Source organism: Labrus mixtus, chromosome 3 (genome assembly GCF_963584025.1).
Source record: "Labrus mixtus chromosome 3, fLabMix1.1, whole genome shotgun sequence".
Classification (NCBI taxonomy): Eukaryota; Metazoa; Chordata; class Actinopteri; order Labriformes; family Labridae; genus Labrus; species Labrus mixtus.
Genome location: NC_083614.1, coordinates 23,444,144 through 23,466,682, shown reverse-complemented (window position 1 = coordinate 23,466,682; position 22,539 = coordinate 23,444,144). Strand labels below are relative to the sequence as shown.

The following is a 22,539-nucleotide window of genomic DNA, read 5'->3' as shown; positions in this document are numbered from 1 at the left end:
TAAAAACACAAATTTGTATTTTGATTAAGTTGTTATTGCCTTCATGTGTGGCTGTTGTGGTGAGTGAGACATGTTACTGCTGATGATTGAGAGACACTTCTAATTAAACTAAATGTGCCACACATGTGCACACACAGTAGGCGGGGCCTTGTCTCCTTCAGATCATGGTGGGAAAACTGTTTGACCGAAATGTTGTATTTTTTTCGAATAAATTGGTGATACCGAGCAAGTGATTTTTTCTTTTCACTGTGATGGTAAAAGGTCAAACATCAGGTTCACTGAGGGCTCATGCCCCTTCTAATACCTGAGAAATGTATCTCAGGAGCTTTTTGGAACATGTTTAATTTTGGAAGATTATTTTTTTGTCCAGGTCCCTCTATATATGACAGCTTGTCCTACTGATTAAATTTTTTTAAGCTCTAAATAATTGAAAATATTTTAAATATTAATCTATAATCTCCACATCTGCCATAATTACACTGTCCATCTGCTAGAAACACAGGTGGATGTAAACAACCCCTTGTTGGTTATTCAACTAACTCTAACCCTTTTTCTACATCCATGAAGCTATACAGGATCAGGGTAAGATGGACGGAGGCTACAATTTGTATGTCCCTGGACCATATGAGATCAGTTAAATATTACTAAAATTAGAGCAAAAATGACTCTCCCTTTTCATACAAGTGAGTTGCATTTTAATCATCTTAGTCCGACCTCAATGGAACGTACCACTTGCTTTAAAAAAGCCCTTTCCATTTGCTTGTGATTTACGTGTTATAAAAGAAAAACTCCTTTGTTATGAACCTTTAGGGGTACACTGTGTCATGTTCTGTTTTACAGCTTAGTCATACACTAAAATCGACATGGACATTTATATAATCCACAGCAGAGACCACATTACACTAGTAAAGTGCATTTGCAATAGATTACCTTTAGAACATTTAAGAAACCCAGCAGGGACAGCCTGTACGTCCCATGAATCACTCGGCGCTGAAGAACATTCCAGTCCACGTTGAATCAGTGGCATCACTACAGTGGTTTGTTGTCTTCCAGCTCCTCTTCTGTCTGCCGAAGAGATGAGCTGAGCCTCGCTGCTGCTCCTCACTGTAAACAAAAGTGAGACAGTAATAACTGTGCAATGGTTAAAGAGTCGGAGCAGGCAGAGTGCACTGACGTCCCGTGTTTAACATTATCCATCAGCCTTCTGCGTTTCCTCACAACCTTTTACAGTCATCTCTGGGTTTGGGACAGAGCTTTGAGCTGCACTGTGGACAAACAGGCTCGTCAGTGAAATTACTGACCTCATCAGGACAGACTAGAACTGTTCCCCACCATATATTTATGTGATTCATTTCTCACTTTTACCATATATTTTCATAAACCCTTTTCACATGCTAAACATGCTTATCAGATAGTTTCTATACTTTTCTAGAAAAGGAAAAAAGAGAAACTGACAGCAACTTAACCTTCATATAAAAAAGTAAAAACTATTTCAGAATCCACCTAAAGATGGATTTAAATAAATAGGCTACAAAGCTCTGCTGCAATTTGTTGTTGATGTTTATTTTCTGATAGCTGCATTGATTACATGTTTTCTTACACCAGCCTATGTGGGCAGTGGGACAGCATTGTTGATAAAATCCTCATGTCCGCCCCTGTGACAGTGGTATTCAGTAACTAAAAAGGAATTACAAGCCTCACTTTTCTGGTAACTGAGATCTCTCTGCTTCAGATGTCAGGATTTCACATAAGTTTTTTTTTTAAGAATTAAAACGTGTGCAAGAAAAAGTAAACCTATTCGAGTCCAGGCCTTCAGATCTGGATCGGATTTACCTCTTCCAGCTCCTACTTGGATGTGTTTCTTACATTGGCTCAGAAGGAGTGGAGGTGTGTCCGTTTACATTTTGAGATTTGACCTCTCTGCTATACAAGTGGATCTTTTATTTACATTCTCTGCAATCTGACTCATCTTAAACTCTCTGGGAAATGTCTGCCGAGTGCCTCTTTATCTCTGCATCTCACCAGCCAGTTCAGCTGACTTCCTGACAGGCTGCTACATACGCAGCTCTGTGATGACGCCAATATCTGCAGGAGACATTGAGCGGAAATTGGATGGAAAAAAAACGTACAGGCTATCTTCCTGTTAGTCCATCGCTTAGAGCCTCTCATCACATCAGGGTGCAGGGTGGTTCAATAGGCTATATTAACATCCCGCCTCTCCGCTCATAGCTGTGAGACACACATGGATAACTGGGAAACAGGGAGGAATTAGACTACCAGAGAAAATACCCTTGCTTCCTCCTTATCTGTGCTATAAAGGAAATGCACTACCAAATACACAACAGACCGAATGAATCACCGCTTACCAACAACAGCCTCTGGGTGCATGTGGACATGGATAACCAGAACTTTACGCGCGGATCTGGATCCACAAACGAGAAGCTCCCGCAGCAGTCGCGCGCGTTAGGGGTCGGGACAGTAATCGATTTACCCATTTTGATGTTTGCAGGAGGTGCAATTGGAAATTTAATCGCAATAATCGTTCTCTCAGTATCAAGACAGGAGAGAAAATCATCAGCTTTCTACACGCTGGTGCGTGGTCTCGCGGTGACGGACCTGTTGGGCACGTGCCTCGCCAGCCCGCTCACCATAGCAAACTACCTGGACCAGCAGGTGCTGATGGACCGGCATGCGTGCCAGTTTCACTCCTTCTTGTTGCTGTTTTTCGGGCTTGCAGGTCTAAGCATTATCTGCGCCATGGCAGCAGAGCGCTACCTGGCCATCTGCTGCCCGTATACCTACGAGCGGTGGGGAGTGAACCGACGCTTTGCGCAGAAGTTCCTTCTCTTCATCTACATCAGTCACATCTTCTTCTGCTGCCTCCCAATGATGGGCATGGCGAGCAGCGAGCTGCAGCCGTCCGGAACCTGGTGTTTCATAGACTGGAGGACGCAAAAGCCTCTGGCCGCCGCGTACTCCGTTCTGTACGGCGCCGTCAGCGTGCTGCTCATCCTTGGCACCATTGTGCTGAACCTGGCCGTGTGCGGAGCGCTGCTGCTGATGCGCCAGAGGACCGTGCGGCGGCCCGTCACCAGGGGCAGCGTCCGACAGAGGTGGAGGGCTCTGTCCTCCGCTGCAGAGACTCAGATGATCGCGGTGCTGGTGACAACCTCCGCGGTGGTTCTGGCATGTTCAGCCCCGCTAGTGGTGAGTCAGAGTGGGATCGTTATTTAGCTGTGATTGGTTTCCTATTGGTTATTGATATAAAATCCCCTTAAACTTTACATATAGAGCGACAAAAGAGAGCCTTAGTTTTCCTCCAAGGAGCTTAAACGATATGTTACATTGTTGGTGTAGATAACGTTACATCCCAAGGTTTTTCACACGAAACTTTATTTACTATTAGACATGTGATGGACAGTGGTGGTCCGATAATTTTAAGGGCAGGGGCCAAACATTTAAGGGGCACCAGCTCTATTTGGTGGGGCACTTTATACCTATTATAGAAAGAGTTCAAATTGATTTACTATGTGATTTGACGATTCTTCAATATAGAGCCTGTCTGTGATTCAGACTGTGTTGAGTTTGAGCCCCTGAGAGTCGACAAACTTTAAACCCCAGTAGTGGCTAAAAATCTGCAAAGTTTTCAATGACAGCAGGGAACCTCCCTTACAGGGCCCCATCTGACAGCAATCACTCATTGCACTGTTAGGCAACAATTTCTCTGTATTAGATTATTTTGTTTCTGGTTTAACCAGAAATATGATACAGGGGTCTATCAGCCAAGTCTCTTTTTATAAGATATGGTAACACTTTATTGATCCCCAGGGGGAAATTCAATTATTTATGAGTTGGTATTCAACCTAGGGGAGGGAGCCTCCAAAGAGGCTAAAAGCTGAATTTGAGGGGTCACAAAATTATTAAGGGCAGAATACAAACTTATGTCTTGTACAAAAAAAATGTAAATATAGGCAGAAAATATTAGGATTTTCAACTAGAAATGAAGTAAGAATATATTTGGTTTCAGTTGGGAAAATATCAAAAGATAAGAATTTAAGTTGACATAGGTACATTAGCATAATTAAGCTCTTTCATTGTGAATATCTGATTTTTCTCTTTTCTTTTTATAAACATATCTCTATTGAATTTCACATTTATCAGGACATGTACAATATATGTATATGCATGTAACAAAAGTATGACATAAAACAACCCTCCCAAAATAGAACATGTGGCAGTACATCAATAACACAAGAATAATAAAAGTAATTTGTACAATACAAATGAAAAAATAAATAAGTGAAATAATAAACAGTCACATTTGACACATATTTCTCGTACTAGTAACAGTTCACAATCATGCAAGTCAGCATTTTTAACAAATTCCTCCAAAAACCTCCCAAATTTTACCAAATTCTGAAGCTTTCTTCCTAACTATATAGACTTGCTGATAATTCTTTTAACCAACATCCAAGAGAGGGACTACATACATTTTTCCAACAGAGCGCAATTGAACGCCTCGCCTGTAATAAACATAGGTCCACCATTACCCTCTCTCTTTTAGAAAGAGTACAGTCATCAGGAAACAGACCAAATATGCACAGCTTAGGACTTAACGTCATTGGGGAAGAGGTGATCTGAGAGATAAGAGATAACACAGACCTCCAAAATTTTTGGATCTCAGCACATTCCCACAAGCAGTGAAATAGAGTGCCACGGTGTGAACTGCACTTATAACATAGGTCAGGAATATGAGGATCAAACTTGTTCAATTTTACTGGAGTGATGTAAGTCCTCATTAACCAGTTATACTGTATTAATCTCAGGCGGGTATTAATAGTTTGGGTTTGCGCCTTTTTACATATTGTGCTCCATACAGCCATTGAAATGTCCTCTTGTAAATCTTGAATCCACCCTCGTCTTTTACTTTCACTGTTGTCTTTATGGTTCTCAGCCAAAATACTATAAAACTCAGTAATCCTACCTCTGCTTAAGCAGTCCTTTATAGAAATTTCTGTTGACCCGAATTATTCAAGTTAGACAAGACAAAACTTCTAAGTTGTAAATACTTAAAAAAAGTGTTTATCATAATTTATCCTAAGTTCCTCAAAAGACATTAGAGTTTTGTCTTTATAAAGATCCATATTTATGCCCTTACTGGACCATAATTTGAAGCCCATGTCATTCGTGGCTGGGGTAAAATGCTCATTGCCCCATATTGGCGCAAAACATGACAGAGAGGGGGAGTCCCCTAAATAAATCTGCACTTCATGCCAGACCACAATGGTGTTTTTGACAAATGGGTTTACATTTTCTTAATTTCTTAAAGGGAGCTGAGTATAAAAAGGTATTCAGAGTTAGACCTTTAGAAGCCAACAATTCAATTTGTATCCAGGGCAGGGACGCATCCTTCGAGAACCAGAACATTGAAGCGCGTAGTTGGGCCGCACAATAATACCAATAAAAATTTGGGAGTTGTAACCCTCCCCTGTCATAAGGCAAATATAAAAGAGAAAGTCTGAGTCTAGGCTTCCTGTTGTTCCAAATAAAGTTCGAAAGCAGCTTTTTAAGTTTGGGGAAAAGATAAGATGGAGGAGACAAAGGAATTGACTGAAACAGATATAAATATGTAGGTAGTATATTCATTTTAATTATATTTATTCGACCAATTAAAGAAAAAGGCAAAGACGTCCACCTTGTTACATCCTCTGAAACCTTTGCTAATAGAGGATCATAGTTGGAAAAACTAAGAGTACGGATCGATGGAGTAATCATTATACCCAGATATCTAAAACCATCTTTGGCCACTTAGAAATTGATGCTGTATCACTGGGTTGTTTCTCTCCTGTTCATTTAAAAACATGATAGATGATTTTGTTTGGTTTACTTTAAATCCTGAGAAGGTACTAAATTGACTAATCATGTTTGATAGTGATGGAATCGAGTTACTAAGATTGGTAAGGAACAAGATAGCATCATCCGCATATAATGCAATACGATGCTCAATCTTCCCCATCCTAATTCCGCTAATTAGAGGGTTAGCTCTTATTGCTATGGCCAATGGTTCCATGGCCAATACAAAAAGTAAAGGAGATATTGGTGACCCTTGCCGAGTTCCATGGAAAAGCTTAAATGGTTGTGAAATCAGGTAATTTGTGAGAACTTCGGCAGAAGAATCGACAAACAAAATTTCAATCCATCTCCGGAAGTAATCCCCAAATCCAAAACGTTTAAGCACCTCCAGATGGTACGGCCATTCGACGCGATCGAAAGCCTTCTCAGCGTCGAGTGATAAAATGGCGGTATCAGGGGAACCTTCACATGCATGAACCAAATACCCGCCTAACGTTATGTAACCCAATACGATTTTTCACAAAACCGTTTTGATCTGGATGAATCACCGAAGGCAGAACATGATCTAGTCTCATAGCTAACGCCTTTGCGATAATCTTGGCACCCGCATTTAGGAGTGAGATTGGTCTGTGGGACCCGCATTCTGTCGGGGGTTTGTCAGGTTTTAAAATAAGCATGATCCTAGCAATTCGTAATGATGGGGGGTAGTAAACCCTGTTCAAAGGATTCCACATACATGTCCAACATGGGGGCCTTTAGCTTTTCTTTGAATAATTTAAACAAGTCTATTGGGATTGCATCGGGTCCTGCTGCCTTACCCCCTTTCATATTAATAATAGCATTAGAGATGTCTTCCAAATTCAGATTCTCATCCAGCTCCTGTTTAGCCTCCTCATTAATACAGGGGATAGCAAGCTTATCTAGAAAGCTGATCTGGTCATCTGAGTCCCTATGGTACTCTGATTGATACAGTACTTTGTAGTATGTCACAAAAGTTTGATTGATTTCCTTTGGAACAGTTGTCATCTCTCCCTGTACATTTCTGATTGCATTAATAACTCTGTCTGTGTTTATTTTCTTAATTTGCCAGGCTAGTAACTTTGATTTATCGCTTTTCTTTAAGGTCCGTGTGTTTGCAAACTGCTTCATGACGAATCAAGAGCACGAGGCTGACCTGGCTGCCATCAGGATAGCCTCTGTTAACCCCATCCTGGACCCCTGGATCTACATCCTCCTCAGGAGGTCTCTGTTTCGGCGGTTACTCAGTTTATCCAGGCGAGGCAGCAGCATACGTAGCAGCTCACCCCCTACTCCAAAAAGGAATTTCGTATGTCCTGAACTCAAGACAGACCACCATGTGTTCACACAGCCCATGTTCAGCACAAACGTTATCACTCATCTGCCTGCCACCGTGGAGTTAACTCCATGCAACACAGACCTAAAACACAGAGGACAAGTTTAACATCTATGAATGTTTGCAGCTTCTCACAATGTGAGATGCTTTTATGTAGAAATAAACACTTTGCCTCAGAGACAGTGAGATGGACAAACTGTGATGACTCTGTGGACTCTGCTGAGTGGGACTCTTCAGGCTCCTGGTGGATTATTTATTAAACAGAGGCAAAAGACTGCTCTGGTGAATGAACAGCTTGCATACGGCGCCTGCAGGAAAACAGGAAATACAAGACTCTGATACCAAAGAGTGAACATTTATTGTGTGCTTCATCCAGCTGCTCCTGCCTCCTCCTGACCACCACACCTTTATCAAGTTTCACTTTCCCTTTCTCATTACCCCACCCCCAGCTCCTCCTTCCACCTGATCAGCCAATCCTCCATGAATGTGAATGAAAAAGCTGCAGGTTATTAAAGCTCCTGCTGATTGATCTGATCTGCAGCTCATGTAATGTGGACACAGAGTTCAGATGACTCTTCTTGTATCAGAGGTGCAGGAGCATCATTACAGTCTGGTTTTACAAGAAACCGGGTGTTGTTATATTTGTTTGTATTAGCCTGTCATCCTCCTACAGAGACATCCCGATGGGAATCTTTTCAGTTGCTACTTCTACATTAAAAGACAAATCAAACACTGATATAAAGTCAAACTAAATAATGATGATGGCTGTTTGCATTAAAAATCCTACAGCTCGATCTTTGGTGTCGTCTCTCGTTACTTTTTGAGTGTTTGTTGTCTTAAATGAAACTGATGCTAACAGTGGTCCTGACTGGTGGAGACCGTGCGAATACTTTTGCTCCAATACTGAACTTAGATAGTGTTTTGTGATTATTATATTTGAGTGTTTGCCTTTTTTGCTACCTTGTACCTCCACTTCACATCATCTACAGTTAAATGGTCTCATTGTCCTTTTACACCACTACAAAAAACTTTTAACATTTTAGCTTTAGGTTTGCGTGAAACAATGAAATCCCATGATGCTTTTGTGCTGTAACCTTTCCACATGGCCTCATTTTAAAGCTCCTTAATTACCTAACAATTCAGAGGTATGGATATTAAGTATTAAAAAATAATTTGTCAATGAGCATTTTTCTCTCTCTCTATTGTTCCATGACACCTCATTTGTCTTGTGAAATTAATTTTAAAACTAGCAAACTGTATAGAAAGAAGTTTAAAATGCCTCCACCTAACATTAAAAATTTAAATTGGGGGCGCAAATAGCCTATGGTTAGTGTGTGCGTCCCATGTAGGGAGGCAATAGTCCTTGAAGTGGGAAGCCAGGGCTCTAATCCGACCTGTGACTTCTTTCCCGCACGTCCCCCCGGTTTGTGACACTTTTTTTTTTTTTTTTTTAAATCAGTCAATGATGAGGGATTGTCAAGAAAAAAGTAATTGTCTTACCCTGCAGAGCGACCTGTGATTGGGTAACTGTTGTGGTTTATGAAGTTGCAGCCATGCAGGACACACACACACACACACAGGTTACTGACACATCATGAGCAGGTTGTGTATAATGACTGAACTCCACCTTCAGAAGTTTCTCCACAGGATCCTCTTCCATGAGTGTCCTGGATGTTGAGCAGATTTCTGTTGAAGTTTGTAAGTTGGAAGAAAGTCACACTGCATCATCAACTCCTGTACCTAACAGACTAGAGTGAGCGGATTCAGGATTGCTTTCTCGCTGCCTGAAAATCCCCAATAACCAAAAGCGCATCAAATCTTTAATGTTGAATGTTGATGTAACATTAACTGCTTTTGCCCACTTTGGGGGCAGAAATACACCAAGCTATTCTGGAAACTACACAACAACCAATTAAACTTACATTTCTCGCGGTGTCGGCTGCCTAGTGGTTATGTCGCATGCCCATTGTACACAGGGATTTAGGCGACTTGTTTCTCAAAAGCTGAAAGTTACAAGTTTTCATTAAAACCAAACAATAAATGATAGTAGTGGAATATTTACAGATATTGCTTTCATCTTATCTGCACTCAAAAGGTTAACACAAGACAGTGTTTATATCGATAAGTCTTCCTCATTTTTTAATTACACTAAAAACAAATCAATATTTTCAGTATTCCATAATGCATTTATTTTTCCCCGACATTTAAAAATAGCGTTTACTAAACATAAGCACACGAGACTGTGCAAAGCTGCACCTCTGTACAACATCTTTGTACCTTGACACATAAATAAAAATCTATAAACATCAGTTAAGTAAAAATTCTGTCTGGAGATCCATTAAAGACGCACAAAAATAATAATTATACAAGTTTTACAAAGTAATCCCTCCCCCTCTTCCTATGGTCATTTACATCTCAAGTACAAGTTTTACAGGCGAGTCATCGTCCAAATCAACCCTTTTCAAAATGTAGAGTTCTAAACTCTACGTACAGAAATAAACAATCATTAGGGAAAGTCATAAAGTACAACATGTTGTAGTTTATGAATTTTTACATCGCTTCACCTGCAAACAAGGCCCCATGCTGCAGTGTGTCAGCATCAGAAAGATTAGCTTTTGGCAACATGACGTAGGATAAGAACAAAATCATGAAGAAAATAAAGTATGTACTGAAGACAGAGACGGCGTGACCAGGGAAGGATGAGCAATGAATGAGTTGTTACTCCAAATGCACTCTGGGACAAATGCAATTGTTGATTTTGACTGTTCCGAGAATAGATGTAATCTTAAGTGGAGACTGAATTTCAAAATGACACTGGAAAAGAATTGTGTAACGTCCGCTTCACACGTTTGTTTGGATGTAAAACTGCTGCTTCACATGAAATCACATTTATCAGCCACTCCTCGCTCACATCAGTACGACTTATAAAAAAAAAATCACATCCAGAGGTACAAGAAATGTTGAATTCAACTCATCTCCTGCACTAGTTTGATATGAAGACTTTGTCTGCATTCTGTTTAGAATCTGTATTCAAATGTTAATTATCAGCTGATCTTGATCTGAAAGTCATGATGATTTAAAAGTGTAACCAGCAATATTTAACAATATTTAAACATCCGTTGCTTTAGCAGTAAGATGCTCCTCCTCTGTGTTCTCTGACCAATGCGCCACTGAATGTGTCTGCTGTGGTGTGGAGAGTTATCATACTCACAGGTACTTTACATAGCTGCTGATAAGAGCAGGTACACATTAAACTATATCAAACATGTGCTGCTGTAACCGTTCACCATCATGCTCTGCTGTTTGGGCATCATGAGCAAAACTTTACTTTGTCATTTTACATGAAATGATTGTAGAAAATGTTAATCATCAAAGGGGAAAATAATGAAAACATTAATGTCGCATTTAAATAATGTCTTTGTGAAGACAATGGTCATTTAAGGGGTTTCTGGATCATCTCCTTTTTTTATTTTCAAAGCTCCACTTTATTACAGAGTGCATTGTACTGTCTTATCTATTTTGTTTTATGCAGCAATGTAAAGCCTTACAGTGTGGACAATAATCAATTAACACAAATCAAAACGGATAGAAGTCGCTGCAAACCAATGTTTCTTCTTTCAAGTTTCCTAACAGGAGTCCTACCTGCAGAAATGGTGATTTATCTATTTTTTGGAGAAGAACTGAGCTGCTATGGGTTCCAAATGTCTCAAAAATACCTCCAACAAAACATTTCATCAGTTACAGCTGGCTTGCTTGATTTTTAAATAAGGAGAAAACCCACACCTGTTGACAGCTTTGTCTCAAGACAGAGTCACAGTCAGTTTCTTCTGGTCTAAACACTTCAAGATTGTTCTAAATGTCATCAAGCAGGTAAACATAATACTCTAAAAAAAAAATTAAAAGAACTAGAATATAACTGTACTCTCCTTACCAACATCTACAGCTACAGAAAAAAAAAATATCTGAGGCTACAGCTGGCACTTCTGCGTCATTAAAGGTGCGTTATCCAACAAAATCAATATGCAGAAATTGAATTGGGCTACAAGCAAAAAATAATGCAAGATGTCATATTGCTGCGGGGAGACACTCATTGTGCATCAGAGAAAGCAAAGCTATCCTGCAAAGAGAAAAAAGAAAGGTCCTCAATAGTTCCTCAAGTAGTAACAGAAGGCTTTTCGACACAACTTTTGTAAAGAATAATGACCAGGATTCCTTTTTGTCTACATGAACTTACAGTTGAATCTTTAATTGCACAAACCAAACCTTTGATATCATGCATGTCTCCCCTGACCCGTGACCAATGACCTTCTGACACCGAAAGGGACAGTTTGAAATAAAACACTCAAATCTTTAAAGTCACTCGACAGAGAGACACAATCTGCGTAATGCATTCGGTTTCATCATGTGCAATTTTGAAACTGAGCCTCTAACTTAAAAAAAACAACAAAAAAAACATAAAAAAACAAACAAAACAAACAGCAGCTTTGGTTCAGGCTGAAAAAAAAGTAAAACAGCTGACAGAAAAAAAAAAAATCCCTCTGCCTCAGACATGTTGAAGATCTATAAATATTAATAATAAAGAAAACTATGAATCATTTTTAAACCATTTTCTAACTCTATACTATGACATCTCAGCTACATTTATATGGTTAAAGTCGCTTAAAGAAATGTGAAACGTCTTCTCAGCACTCAGCTGCTGTAGTTTGAACTGCACGGATGTTTGAGGCTAAAATCTGATTTCATGCTAACTTTTCACATTTAAGCTCCATGATATCAAATGTATTTGTTGTGTTTGGAGAAATGGACAGATCTGTGAGAGGTCACTGACTGTTCTGGGTGACAGAAATCGTCTCACTCTTTGTTTTACAGAACAGATTGAAGACAACAGGGCGTTGTGTGTGTGTGTGTGTGTGTGTGTGTGTGTGTGTGTGTGTGTGTGTGTGTGTGTGTATTAGCGCATTTTAGAATAGCTAATTATTTATACAATGGCATTTAAAAAGACTTGCTGATGACTAGTGTGGCTGAAAGTTTACTTATCTTGGTATGCAGCAAGTTCACCAGCATACTTTTTAGCAGACAGACTTAATGGTTTTTGTACTTTTATTTTGAAATCTGGACATTTTTCCACATCAGGCATTTGTAATGTTGAACAACTCAGTATCACGAGGGCAATCATTGTGTTGACTTAACAGCTGTACCAGTGAGGCGTTAACAATCCTGATGTGCTTCATCTTCATGTTTAATATTTACCATGTCCAACATGTTAGTGTAGCATGCTAGTATGCTAACACATGTCGACTAGTGCCAAACACAGAGCACAGCTGAGGCGATTATAAGTGACTGTCCCCTAAATCGCTCGTCTGTCCACAAAAGTGTCCATACGTGGTGTCTGCCTCAAGAGTTTCATTGGTCTATAATTGTAATCACTGAGAACAAGTTTTACAAGTTAATTGCTTTCACGTCATTACAGGTGCCTTATGAAGAAAAATGACAATCCTAATCATGAAATTGTCGCGATCTGAAATGGGGCCCTTTCCACTGAGCTGCCTACATGCGATGTAACATCACTCTTGTTCGGTTCAAGGTAACACTCGCGCTAGATAATTACAGCGGATACCCTTCCTAAAAAAAAAAAGTTAACAAACGTACCAAAACAGTAATCATAGGTTGTGGAAACAAACTTGGACATTTCCAGAAAGCAAGGTGAAAATTAATCAGAACTACCGTTTACGGTCTACCTGCTGTGGCACTTTTCTGTGTTCGGAGAAAATGGCTGAATCTGTCACCAAAGTGTCTGAAACAGGTGATTTGACTTTTTCCCCCCATCTTGGACACTCCCATACTGTCTGTACCAAAGTAATATATTAACAATGCCAGAAAGTGAAGTTTGGACAGGGAGGAGTGTTGGAGAGGTCACGTCACTGGCCTGTCATGAGAGGCTCTTCTCATTCTTTCTACCCACCACCAACAGGACTTGCCTTCAGTCTCGTGTGCGGGGTAAAAAAGGACCCGCTGCAGGGAGGGCAGCTACACAGCAATGTCTACAACAGCGAGCCTGAGCGAGGACTAAATCCTCCTTCACACCACATACTGGTGGTTGCTGCTGTAGTTTGTCGTGTAGGCCTGCCTGCTGTACTGGAAGTGGTCGGTCAGCACGTTGTTCCAGTTGTGCTGCTGCTCCGAGCCGTGGGGGAAAGGCACTGAGCCGTTAGCCTGGATCTTCTCCAGCGCCGGGTTGTCAAAGGACATCAGGTCCTCCTTGGTGCTGGGCAGCAGCTTTTTCTGCTTGTTGGCGTCATACTTGGCCTGTTGACAGATGAGAAGGGAGAAATTAATTTTATATGACTGGATGTCTTCGTGGGTTACTCCCTGGCCCTGATCCTTGGCTGCACACTGATCGTTAACAAGTTCAAACTTTTCCTCAACATGAATAAAACTTCATTGTTTACATTTCATTGAGTGGTAAACAGCCACATGTTGGATGGAAATACAGATATGGAAAGCTGTTTGTAGGCAGAGTGCCAGCAGTTGACTACTATTAATAGAAAAGGACAGTTGTGAGTGGAACAAAGGGCGGTCAGAGCACATACAGTAGCTTGCAAAAGTATTCATAACCCTTGAACTTTTCCACTTTTTGTCACGTTACAACAACAAACATAAATGTATTTCATTGGGATTTCATGTCATAGATCAACACAAAGTGGCGCATAATTGTGAAGTGGAAGGAACATGATACGTGATTTTCAATTTTTTTTTTACAAATAAAAGTGTGGCGTGCAAAAGTATTCCAGTGTTGTTGTATCATCGTCAGCCTCTGATACTGCCTAAAATACAGCAAATGCAAATCCCCTTCCAAAATAATGTGATGAATACAAACAAAACCAATACAGAGATGGTAGAGAATGTTTTTCAGTCAAAGTTACCAAAATGTAATAAAAAAAAAAAAAAAAAAAACACTCTGCCCACTAAAGATGTGTTTTGTTTTAATCCTCCTTCTTCATAAGAATACTTGATGTTGGCTGATAGTGATACTCATGTCTTGGTGTTGGTTGAAAATCTCTTTTCTGTTGATATATACTCATCATACGTTTATCAACACTGATGTTCTATGATGTTAAATGAGAAACTGAAGATTATTTAGTTTTTATCCATCTCTAAATGTCTTCATCTATCCCTGTGGACGTGGTGACTCACCTTGTTGTAGAGGAAGACCCCCACGATGGCTGTCATCATACCAAGGACGTTTGTGGATGAGACCGGGTTGCGCAGCATTAGCAGGGAGATGCTAATGACCATGATCCTCTTGGTGGCATTGGCAACGGCGTAGCTTAGGGGGCTGACAAGGTTGAGTACGCTGAAAGCAATAACATTCTGAGCGAAGTTGCAGAAGCCGCTGATGAGCAAAAGGACAAAGGTGCTTGTCCAGCCTGAGATCTCCGACTGTGAGGAGAGAGAGGTTTGGACATGGGTTACAAACAAGCCAGTTGCTGCTGAAGAACCTCCAAAGTGATGTTACTAAATCGCTACCACTCGTACTCACCAGGTCTCCATTAACAAGAAACACAGACAGATCGACCAGGACCCAAGTGGGCAGCATGAAGAAAACGGCATTGAATCCCAAGATATTGAGCAGCCTCAAGTGGTGGACCCTCGTGTCCCGCAGCACCTTTCACAGGGAGAAGATACATTTTTAAGATTAAAGGCAGAGGAAAAAAATTATAAAGTTACTACTGCACCAAACAATACGATGGAGATTCAAAGTTTTGGACCCTGTTCCCTGTTTACTTTGAACTTTATGAATACAATCAAAAGAAAAAGAAAAGAAAAGCAAGTTCAAAATGATCCCAGAATAGAGTTAGTGTGGGTAGAGTTTCATTTCAACCATGGGGCATTTTTTTTCCTACAGTTTCCATCCTCAATGACCTTAAACAAATGTTGTAAAATTGCAGTTGATGAAACAAAACAGGCCTATACCATGTGTCTCTCTTCAGTGAAGTTGTATGACTTTCACAACAAAGTGGTGGATACAGATTAGTTTTGCTTGCCAGAGAATTGTGGTAGTTGGATGAATATTCAGCTGTCATTATGAACATTTGTGTCATTGAGGTGTCATTAAAAACACAAAGTTCGGGTTACATTTTTTTTTTCTACCTGTAGGTAGATTTGTTTGGCAGCCAGCGAGATGGTGACATCCATCACGAGAAAAATCACAAAACAGATATGTGAAGAAACAACACATTAGATATGGAGCTATTATTGTGGCAAAACTATTTTAATGCGTACACAGATCCACAAATGTGTAAAAAGATCCACACGTGTAAACAAATCTGCAAATATGTAGACCAATTTCAAAATATTTACTTATTTATTAATGTCAGTGAACTTTTTCAGCTGTAAATCCTGAAAATACACACAAATGATCGCTTACAACTGAGGCGGACCTCTCCATTGGCTGTCATTTTACACGTGACTTTTGCAATGCAAGATCCACAAATGCATACACACATCTTCAAATGTGTGTCTGACGATCTGCAAACACATTAGTGGGGTTTGTTGCCCTGAGCCAAGGCTCACAGGCTAGGCTGCCAGTTGGTCAGGCTGCGTACCGCTTTGCCCGCACTGTACAAGAAACAAATTTAAAAAACACAAACTATAATGGACCCTCCATCGTAGCCTCCTCAGTAAAACTGCACCCACGGCAGCTATCCAGCTCAGTAATGTCCATCTTGAAGTCACTGGGTGCTACCGCGGACTGGTAGCCTAGCCTGTGAGCCTGAGCTCAGGGCACCATCTCCACTAATGTGTTTGCAGATCGTCAGACACACATTTGAAGATATGTGTACGCATTTGTGGATCTTGCATTGCAAAAGTCACGTGTAAAATGACAGCCAATGGAGAGGCCCGCCTCAGTTGTAAGCGATCATTTGTGTGTATTTTCAGGATTTACAGCTGAAAAAGTTCACTGACATTAATAAATAAGTAAATATTTTGAAATTGGTCAACATATTTGCAGATTTGTTTACGCATTTGTGGATCTGTGTACTCATATTCAAATAGTTTTGCCACAATAATAGCTCCTTAATTAGAGAGATACCATTGCCATCTTGTGGCAGGAGCAGGTATTTCATATACCAACTAAAAAATAACATTTTAGAGGCTGAAACATTTTTTTTTAAATCACATAATAATAATGTTGATTGAAGTTGAAAAGGGGGATTCAAACTAAATCACTCTAGTCCCTTACGACATATTATAGTAATTTTTGATCTTGTGAAGATGAAGTGTTCACTTTCATATTCCTAGTATTTATAACCACAATACAAATGTTAGCCTTTTGTTATTATTAAAAATTAATAAAGCAACAATAAACTACACAAGATCAGAGATAAATTAGATTAAAGGACACTGTTTTGTAGTCATGTTGGAGCTGTGACTTTTTTTTACAACAAACCCCACAAACCAGGATTTTGGTTTGAGATAGTGGAGTGTGATAGTGTTGAGAATGAGTTACCTTTTTGGAGAAGATGTTCTGCAGAGAGAAGCAGAGCGTGGCAGCCAGAGCGCTGATGAGTCCTGAGACATCAAAGGAGAGCTCCGTCGCTGTAGCCAGCAGCACTCCACCAATGATGGGGATGAGCGACACGTAAATCTGTGACAGAGAGCATGCAACCGGACAGAGTCAGCAGGAGACAATAGATAAAGACCAGCAGCATTATGAAACCCCCTTTTGGACTGACCACCCCAAAAAAATAAAAACAAAATATCAACCTCACTGAGTGACAGAGAAAATGTTTCCCTCACAGGTCTACAACGTGGACTAAAAAAAAAACACTACCTCCTGAGTCACTGGTTAATGATTCAACCTTCGTAACAGGATACAATATGAGGAAGTGGAGCAGCTTCAGGAAGTAACTTGTTTTACTCTGTTGTGATGAAAAGTTCGGATATACACCGATATATCCAGAAAGTTCTGATCTGCTTTACTTTTATCACATGTTCAGGATTGTAAAGTGGCAAGTTGTTGTTTGTCAAGCCAGTAATTAAGAGAGACCTCTTTTATTTTGAAAAGGGCCTCAATATTTGTCCCACATGAAGAGTCTAGACTTATTGTGAAAAATCATCACTGAGGCTTTTTGCAGTTGGCTATTTTTTTAGAAAGTAGAAAGAAATCAAATACAACTGCTTCACTAAATAGTCAACTTCAATTTTACATTTTTACAATTTAATTTTTTTTTTTTTCCAATGTAGAACAGCTGATGGGAGCTGACAGAAGAGAAAAAATAGCAGACATGTCCCTCTGTTTTCTCAAAAGCCCAGAGTCTTTCAGGTTATAATAAAGCTTTAACTCACGAGGGAAGATTTATTAAACAGAAGTTCTATCCTAACTGACAGAAGATAACCAGTGGCAGGTTGTTGTCGTGTCTGTATGTGTTCAGTTCAGAAAAGCCTCTCCCCCTGTGAGCAAGTAAGACATGTGCTGCTGAGACAATCACTGATTCATATTAGTCTGCTAGTGTTAAGTCTTGGTTAGCTTGACGCAAAGTCAGTCCATTTATCTTTTAGTAGAGCTATCCCAAGAAAAAGAGTGAAATCAGCAGCGTGTGCCTCTTCTTCAGGTGTTTAAGATGATAATCATTGACTGGTGTGATGTGGATCATTTTTGAAAAAACAAACAGACAATATATATGAATATAAAATGTTTATCAAGTCTGTCTCTCAGCCATTCTATGTGTTTGATAGATTTTAAAGTTCCTCATTATAGTACAGCAGCCCTCTGCTCCTCAAACACAGAAACACGTCATCAACACCTTCACCCTTAGTCTGTGCACGCAGACGGCCCGCTGGAAGTAAACATGACAAGCTCATGTTAGACTCAGAAGTTTCCTTGACTGTTAAACGCTCCTACCACCTAGACTGAATATTAAACTTCAATGTTAGGAAGTAGCAGATCTTAAGATCAGATTGGTTTCATGTAGAACTACATTTAAGCAATGTAGAAAAGATTGTCTACACCTTACTAAAGATTGTTTCTCATAATACAGCATGAAAAGGGTTCTGTGGTGTTTGGTTTTGAATCTTTGAAGGAAAATGTGTAACGATGAATCAAGACTGTTGTATATTCATTTGTATTTAAGTTCAGCTACAGTGAAAGCTGTCACTGTGATAACCAGAGGCCAAGATGAGCTGAGGAGGCATGACCAGGTACTTGTGAAGAATAGTCATCTAATCTTTTAAGTCAATAGAGAGAGATAGACTTTATAATTGATCATTCAGCTGTAGCTTGTAGTTATTTTGAAAGACAGTGTTCATTAATTATAGAATAATAAAATAGTTAACTGTAGTACAGCAGTAATGTTGCAGTCTTGGAAACTGATAAAGATTTTTTTTTTTTTTTTTTACTGTTTGTTTAACAGACAAAAAAATAAATCAAAACGTTGATTCTACATGAATGTAATCTTTAGTTGCACATCGTTTTAGTAAATTAACTTTTGGCAAAACTGCAGTGACACAAACATTTATCATTTTAAACACTTTTCTTGCTAAATTTATGATCAAAACTAACACAAGAAGGTTTTGTTTTTGCATGTAGAAGTTACAACACCTGTAGTGTCATATACTGCAGGATTTGCTTTGTTACACTGATAACAGTGGATCACGCAGTCCATCAGTAAAAATCCTCTCCACTCTTTCCCTCTTATCGTTGATGAATGTCTGATAAACTGTTTGTGCTTATAGCTTATGTTTTGTCCATCACAGCTCAGAGTCAGCTTTCTTTAGATCTCTTTAAACACTGCCCTCTGGTCTTAAAATGTTCTACCACCTCTGTATGTATGGGACAGCTATTTTTTTTTTTATCACCTGAACATTGCATATCAAAATACCACACATCCAATTTAAGACATGCTTAGACACTGACCTAGCTGTCTCCTGTAGTATTGAAAGTAGTGTGTGAATTCAGAGATTGAAGACTTCCCTCTCTGACCCCCCACCCCACAGAGCCTCTGATCATCCTCAGCGACAGAAGGCAGGCAATAGGTAATATGAGCTACAGTCCGGGCCAGCACGGTGCCACATCACCACTGCTGACTCTGAAACAGAGTGGGCCTTGTGCCTCCTTTGCTGCGTTCTACCCACTCACCTTTGTGGTTTGCTTCTCCTTCATGATTATTCTTGATAATAGCACAACCCATATCGGCATCGTGGCTTTGACTGTGGAGTAAAAAAAGACAGAGAGGGGATATTGTCAACTGGGATCGTTTCCTGGGCAAACACAGCAGCAGGTAGAAGGTAGAGATTAAGTTAGTGCTTTAACACAATGTAGCAATATCATGTGTCATAAACCTACGTCAGAGGCAGGAAAACACGCCTATGTCAAACACTCAATTTGTGTCACTCAATTATTTATAAAGCTCCATTGTACTACGTCAGACATGATCCTGGTTGGCTTATAGCTCAACACTGGTTGCACTATTATTATTACAATGGTTTGAATAAAATTAGATCACATTTTCAAACTTAAAAACCATTAAACGTTGACCTGTGGAGTCAAAAAATGAAAGACTTAAGAGTGTGTAGTGAGGTCATTCTTGGTATTAGAAGAAGAATGTACACGCTTAAAACATGTGAAGAATTAATAGCTGAATGGTTCATTTTAAGACTAGTTATGTTGTGTAGTTTTAAAGTTAAGGCAAACTTCTAATAGTCAAAGCAACAATTTCATTTAAGGTTATAAACTCAGTGTCCTGTTTGTTCGGGAAACGTAGCTAAAAGTAATGCGCTGAATGAGATCAGCTTTGGTTATAAACTGTTGCTGTGGATTTTTAACACAATATCCTGAGGTGTTTTCCTCTAAAGATTTTGGTTTTGCCAGGATTTTAAAGAACAGCAAAAGGAGAGACATTAAAGGGATACTTCAACCATTTGCATTAAGCTTTGTATCATTAGAAACCTGGTGGTATTTTTGAATGGTCGTGCATCCCGCCCTCATTTTCCCCTGAGATGGGAAATCTTTGTATTTCTAAGTCTGAAAAGGAGCTTCCAGTGACGCAAAATGACGATTTTTGCGTCACTGGAAGCTGTTGCGGTTAGCGGGGTGAAACTAACAACGCTAGTTCCTCATATTTTTGACCACTGAACCATCAGACCTATGAAATCTATAGCAAAAGCAAAAGAAAATAAAAAGTGAAGGATATTGTGTCTATGATGCCAGAAGAACTCAAATTAGGCAGACATGGATGTGATGGCTCTCGCATTTGGTGCAAAGAAATAAATACATTTTAACTTAACAATGAGTGGCACTTAAATTAGATACACAGAGGAGCTTCTTTATATAATAAGTGAAAAGAGAGAATATTTTGTATTCACAGGTTTTTACATATCAATCAGGTATAAAGTTTTAAGTTAAGCAGTCTAACGACAGTCCAGCAAATTTCTAACTATCATGAAGGTGATTTTATTTTTTGTGGTTATTACTAAACAAATGTGTTGATTCAACCTTCATTTTAAATAAGATAAGATTTAGTTGTTGTGCAGATGAGCTGCATAACATTACAGTGGGATGGTGCACATTATAACCCTCACAAAGGGCTGACTGAATATAGAACTGCTGTATTATAAGATTGAATTAATTTGGCATTGACAGCAGTTTTAGCTCCAGCTGTGGCAGCCAGTTAGTTTTATTAAATTCAACAGAAGGTAACTCAATGTTGCTTATTAGGGGAAAAAAACTCAATTAGCTAGGGAGCTGTGATCTGAAGTTGGAGGAGGAAACTCCCATTCAGAGCAGATTCAGGAATGGTCCCTCCCCCCTACCGTAGTATATCTGCGATAATGAAATTGGCTAGCAAGCTAACAGTGCCACTTATTTATATCTTGTGGTGGCCTAAAAGCTTGGATAGTTAGTAGTTAGAGGACGAGGGGAAAGTTATTAAATCCTATGAAAGCTTGTCTGTTCCCATCCGAATGACACCGAGTCACGCCGGGGGACAATAATCTAGTTAAATGTCGATGTCGCCGAGGTTGTCCAGAGTTAGCCACGGAGCTAGCTGCATCAGCTGACGGTTACAGACACATCATCAGGTTCCCCGTGGCTCACACCGCTCCAGGTGGCCTCACAACATCACCCCCAAAAAATCAACACATATCACAACATACTCACCCGTGTGCGCGTATGAAACAGGTACTTTCCAGATGCTGAAATGAGCAGACACGGATGCAAAGTATTTTCCGAAGGCTAAGGGCAGGATGGACCACCGGTAGTACCTGCTCGGCAGCTCCGTTTTGGGGACTCCCCATGCCCGCAACAACGGCGGGAGGAAGACGACGATAGAAATGATGTGAAACAGAGAGACTGTGACCGGATACGGGAATCCATTCAGGATGATTTTGTTGACGATGTTGCCCCCCGAGCTAACTGTGTACCAGCACACACAAAGTAAAAATATCCGGATCCCTTCCCTGACCGGGGGCCGGTCCGCCGCAGCCATCTTCCAGCGCGGAGTGACGAGTCGCCGCCTCGCCGGTGACGTATATCTGGCTGCAAAACTACTGCTCGAACCGTCAGATCACCAACGAAGAAGAACACGCGTAGCTTCCGGTTAACACTTTCAAGGTAAAAGCCATTCACGGACATAAGTCGTAGGCCCTTTTTCAAACCAACCCCTACACCCTTCCTCTCCGTGACGGAGTGCACTCCATTACAAGTCACACTCGCAGCTGAGTGAAGTCCCCTTCATCGAGGTGTAGGGTAGAAATACAGCGGCAGGCTTTGGGAAAAACTTCTCTCCGGTGGAAACAGGAACTGTGTGTTACCATGGTTACTCAGCGGTATCTTGCGGGAACAGCTTTTTTTTTTTTTTGTAGCTAATGCATTCTGTAAAAATATTTATTATAGATTATTATAGATTATTCTTATTCTTCAAAGTCAAAGTCAACTTTATTGTCAATTTCTAAATATGCCAGACATACAGTGGAATCGAAATTGCGGTTGTCTCCGTCCCACGGTGCAATACAACCAAAATAAGGTAAAATAAGATAAAATAAGATAAGGTAAAATAGATAAAATAAAATAAGATAAGGTAAAATAGATTAAATAAAATGAGGTAAAATAAGATAAAATAAGATAAGGTAAAATAGATTAAATAAAATGAGGTAAAATAAGATAAAATAAGATAAGGTAAAATAGATAAAATAAAATGAAGTAAAATAAGATAAAATAAGATAAGGTAAAATAGATTAAAAAAAAAGAGAAGTAAAATAAGATCAAATAAGATAAGGTAAAATAGATCAAATAAAATGAGGTAAAATAGATACAATAAAATGAGGTAAAATAA

The 22,539-nt window shown here is 39.7% G+C and overlaps 2 protein-coding genes across 2 annotated transcripts; one reads left to right on the top strand and one right to left on the bottom strand.

Moving 5' to 3' along the window:
• The first annotated feature begins 2,161 nt into the window (after positions 1 to 2,161).
• LOC132966617 (prostaglandin E2 receptor EP4 subtype-like) lies at positions 2,162 to 8,001 on the top strand. The gene is made up of 2 exons (XM_061033862.1): positions 2,162 to 3,207; positions 6,977 to 8,001. The coding sequence occupies exons 1-2, from the start codon at positions 2,323 to 2,325 to the stop codon at positions 7,313 to 7,315; spliced, it is 1,224 nt and encodes a 407-aa protein (XP_060889845.1). The 5' UTR covers positions 2,162 to 2,322; the 3' UTR covers positions 7,316 to 8,001.
• A 2,639-nt stretch (positions 8,002 to 10,640) lies between these two features.
• Positions 10,641 to 21,745, bottom strand: slc35e1 (solute carrier family 35 member E1). Its single transcript, XM_061033863.1, has 6 exons — positions 21,366 to 21,745; positions 19,347 to 19,417; positions 16,719 to 16,856; positions 14,748 to 14,873; positions 14,402 to 14,647; positions 10,641 to 13,513 (listed from the first exon to the last, which is right to left on the bottom strand). Exons 1-6 carry the CDS (start codon positions 21,691 to 21,693, stop codon positions 13,286 to 13,288), a joined length of 1,137 nt encoding a protein of 378 aa, XP_060889846.1. The 5' UTR covers positions 21,694 to 21,745; the 3' UTR covers positions 10,641 to 13,285.
• Between the last annotated feature and the right edge of the window lie 794 nt (positions 21,746 to 22,539).

Bases quoted from the DNA above. Each gene is read 5' to 3' on its own strand.
- LOC132966617 (XM_061033862.1), top strand. From the start codon at position 2,323: ATGCACTACCAAATACACAACAGACCGAATGAATCACCGCTTACCAAC. The intron at 3,208-6,976 runs GTGAGTCAGAGT...CTTTTCTTTAAG, and splicing joins CATGTTCAGCCCCGCTAGTG to GTCCGTGTGTTTGCAAACTG.
- slc35e1 (XM_061033863.1), bottom strand. From the start codon at position 21,693: ATGGCTGCGGCGGACCGGCCCCCGGTCAGGGAAGGGATCCGGATATTT. The intron at 19,418-21,365 runs GTGAGTATGTTG...TTTACTCCACAG, and splicing joins TGTTTCATACGCGCACACGG to TCAAAGCCACGATGCCGATA. The intron at 16,857-19,346 runs GTGAGTGGGTAG...TCTCTGTCACAG, and splicing joins AGGAGAAGCAAACCACAAAG to ATTTACGTGTCGCTCATCCC.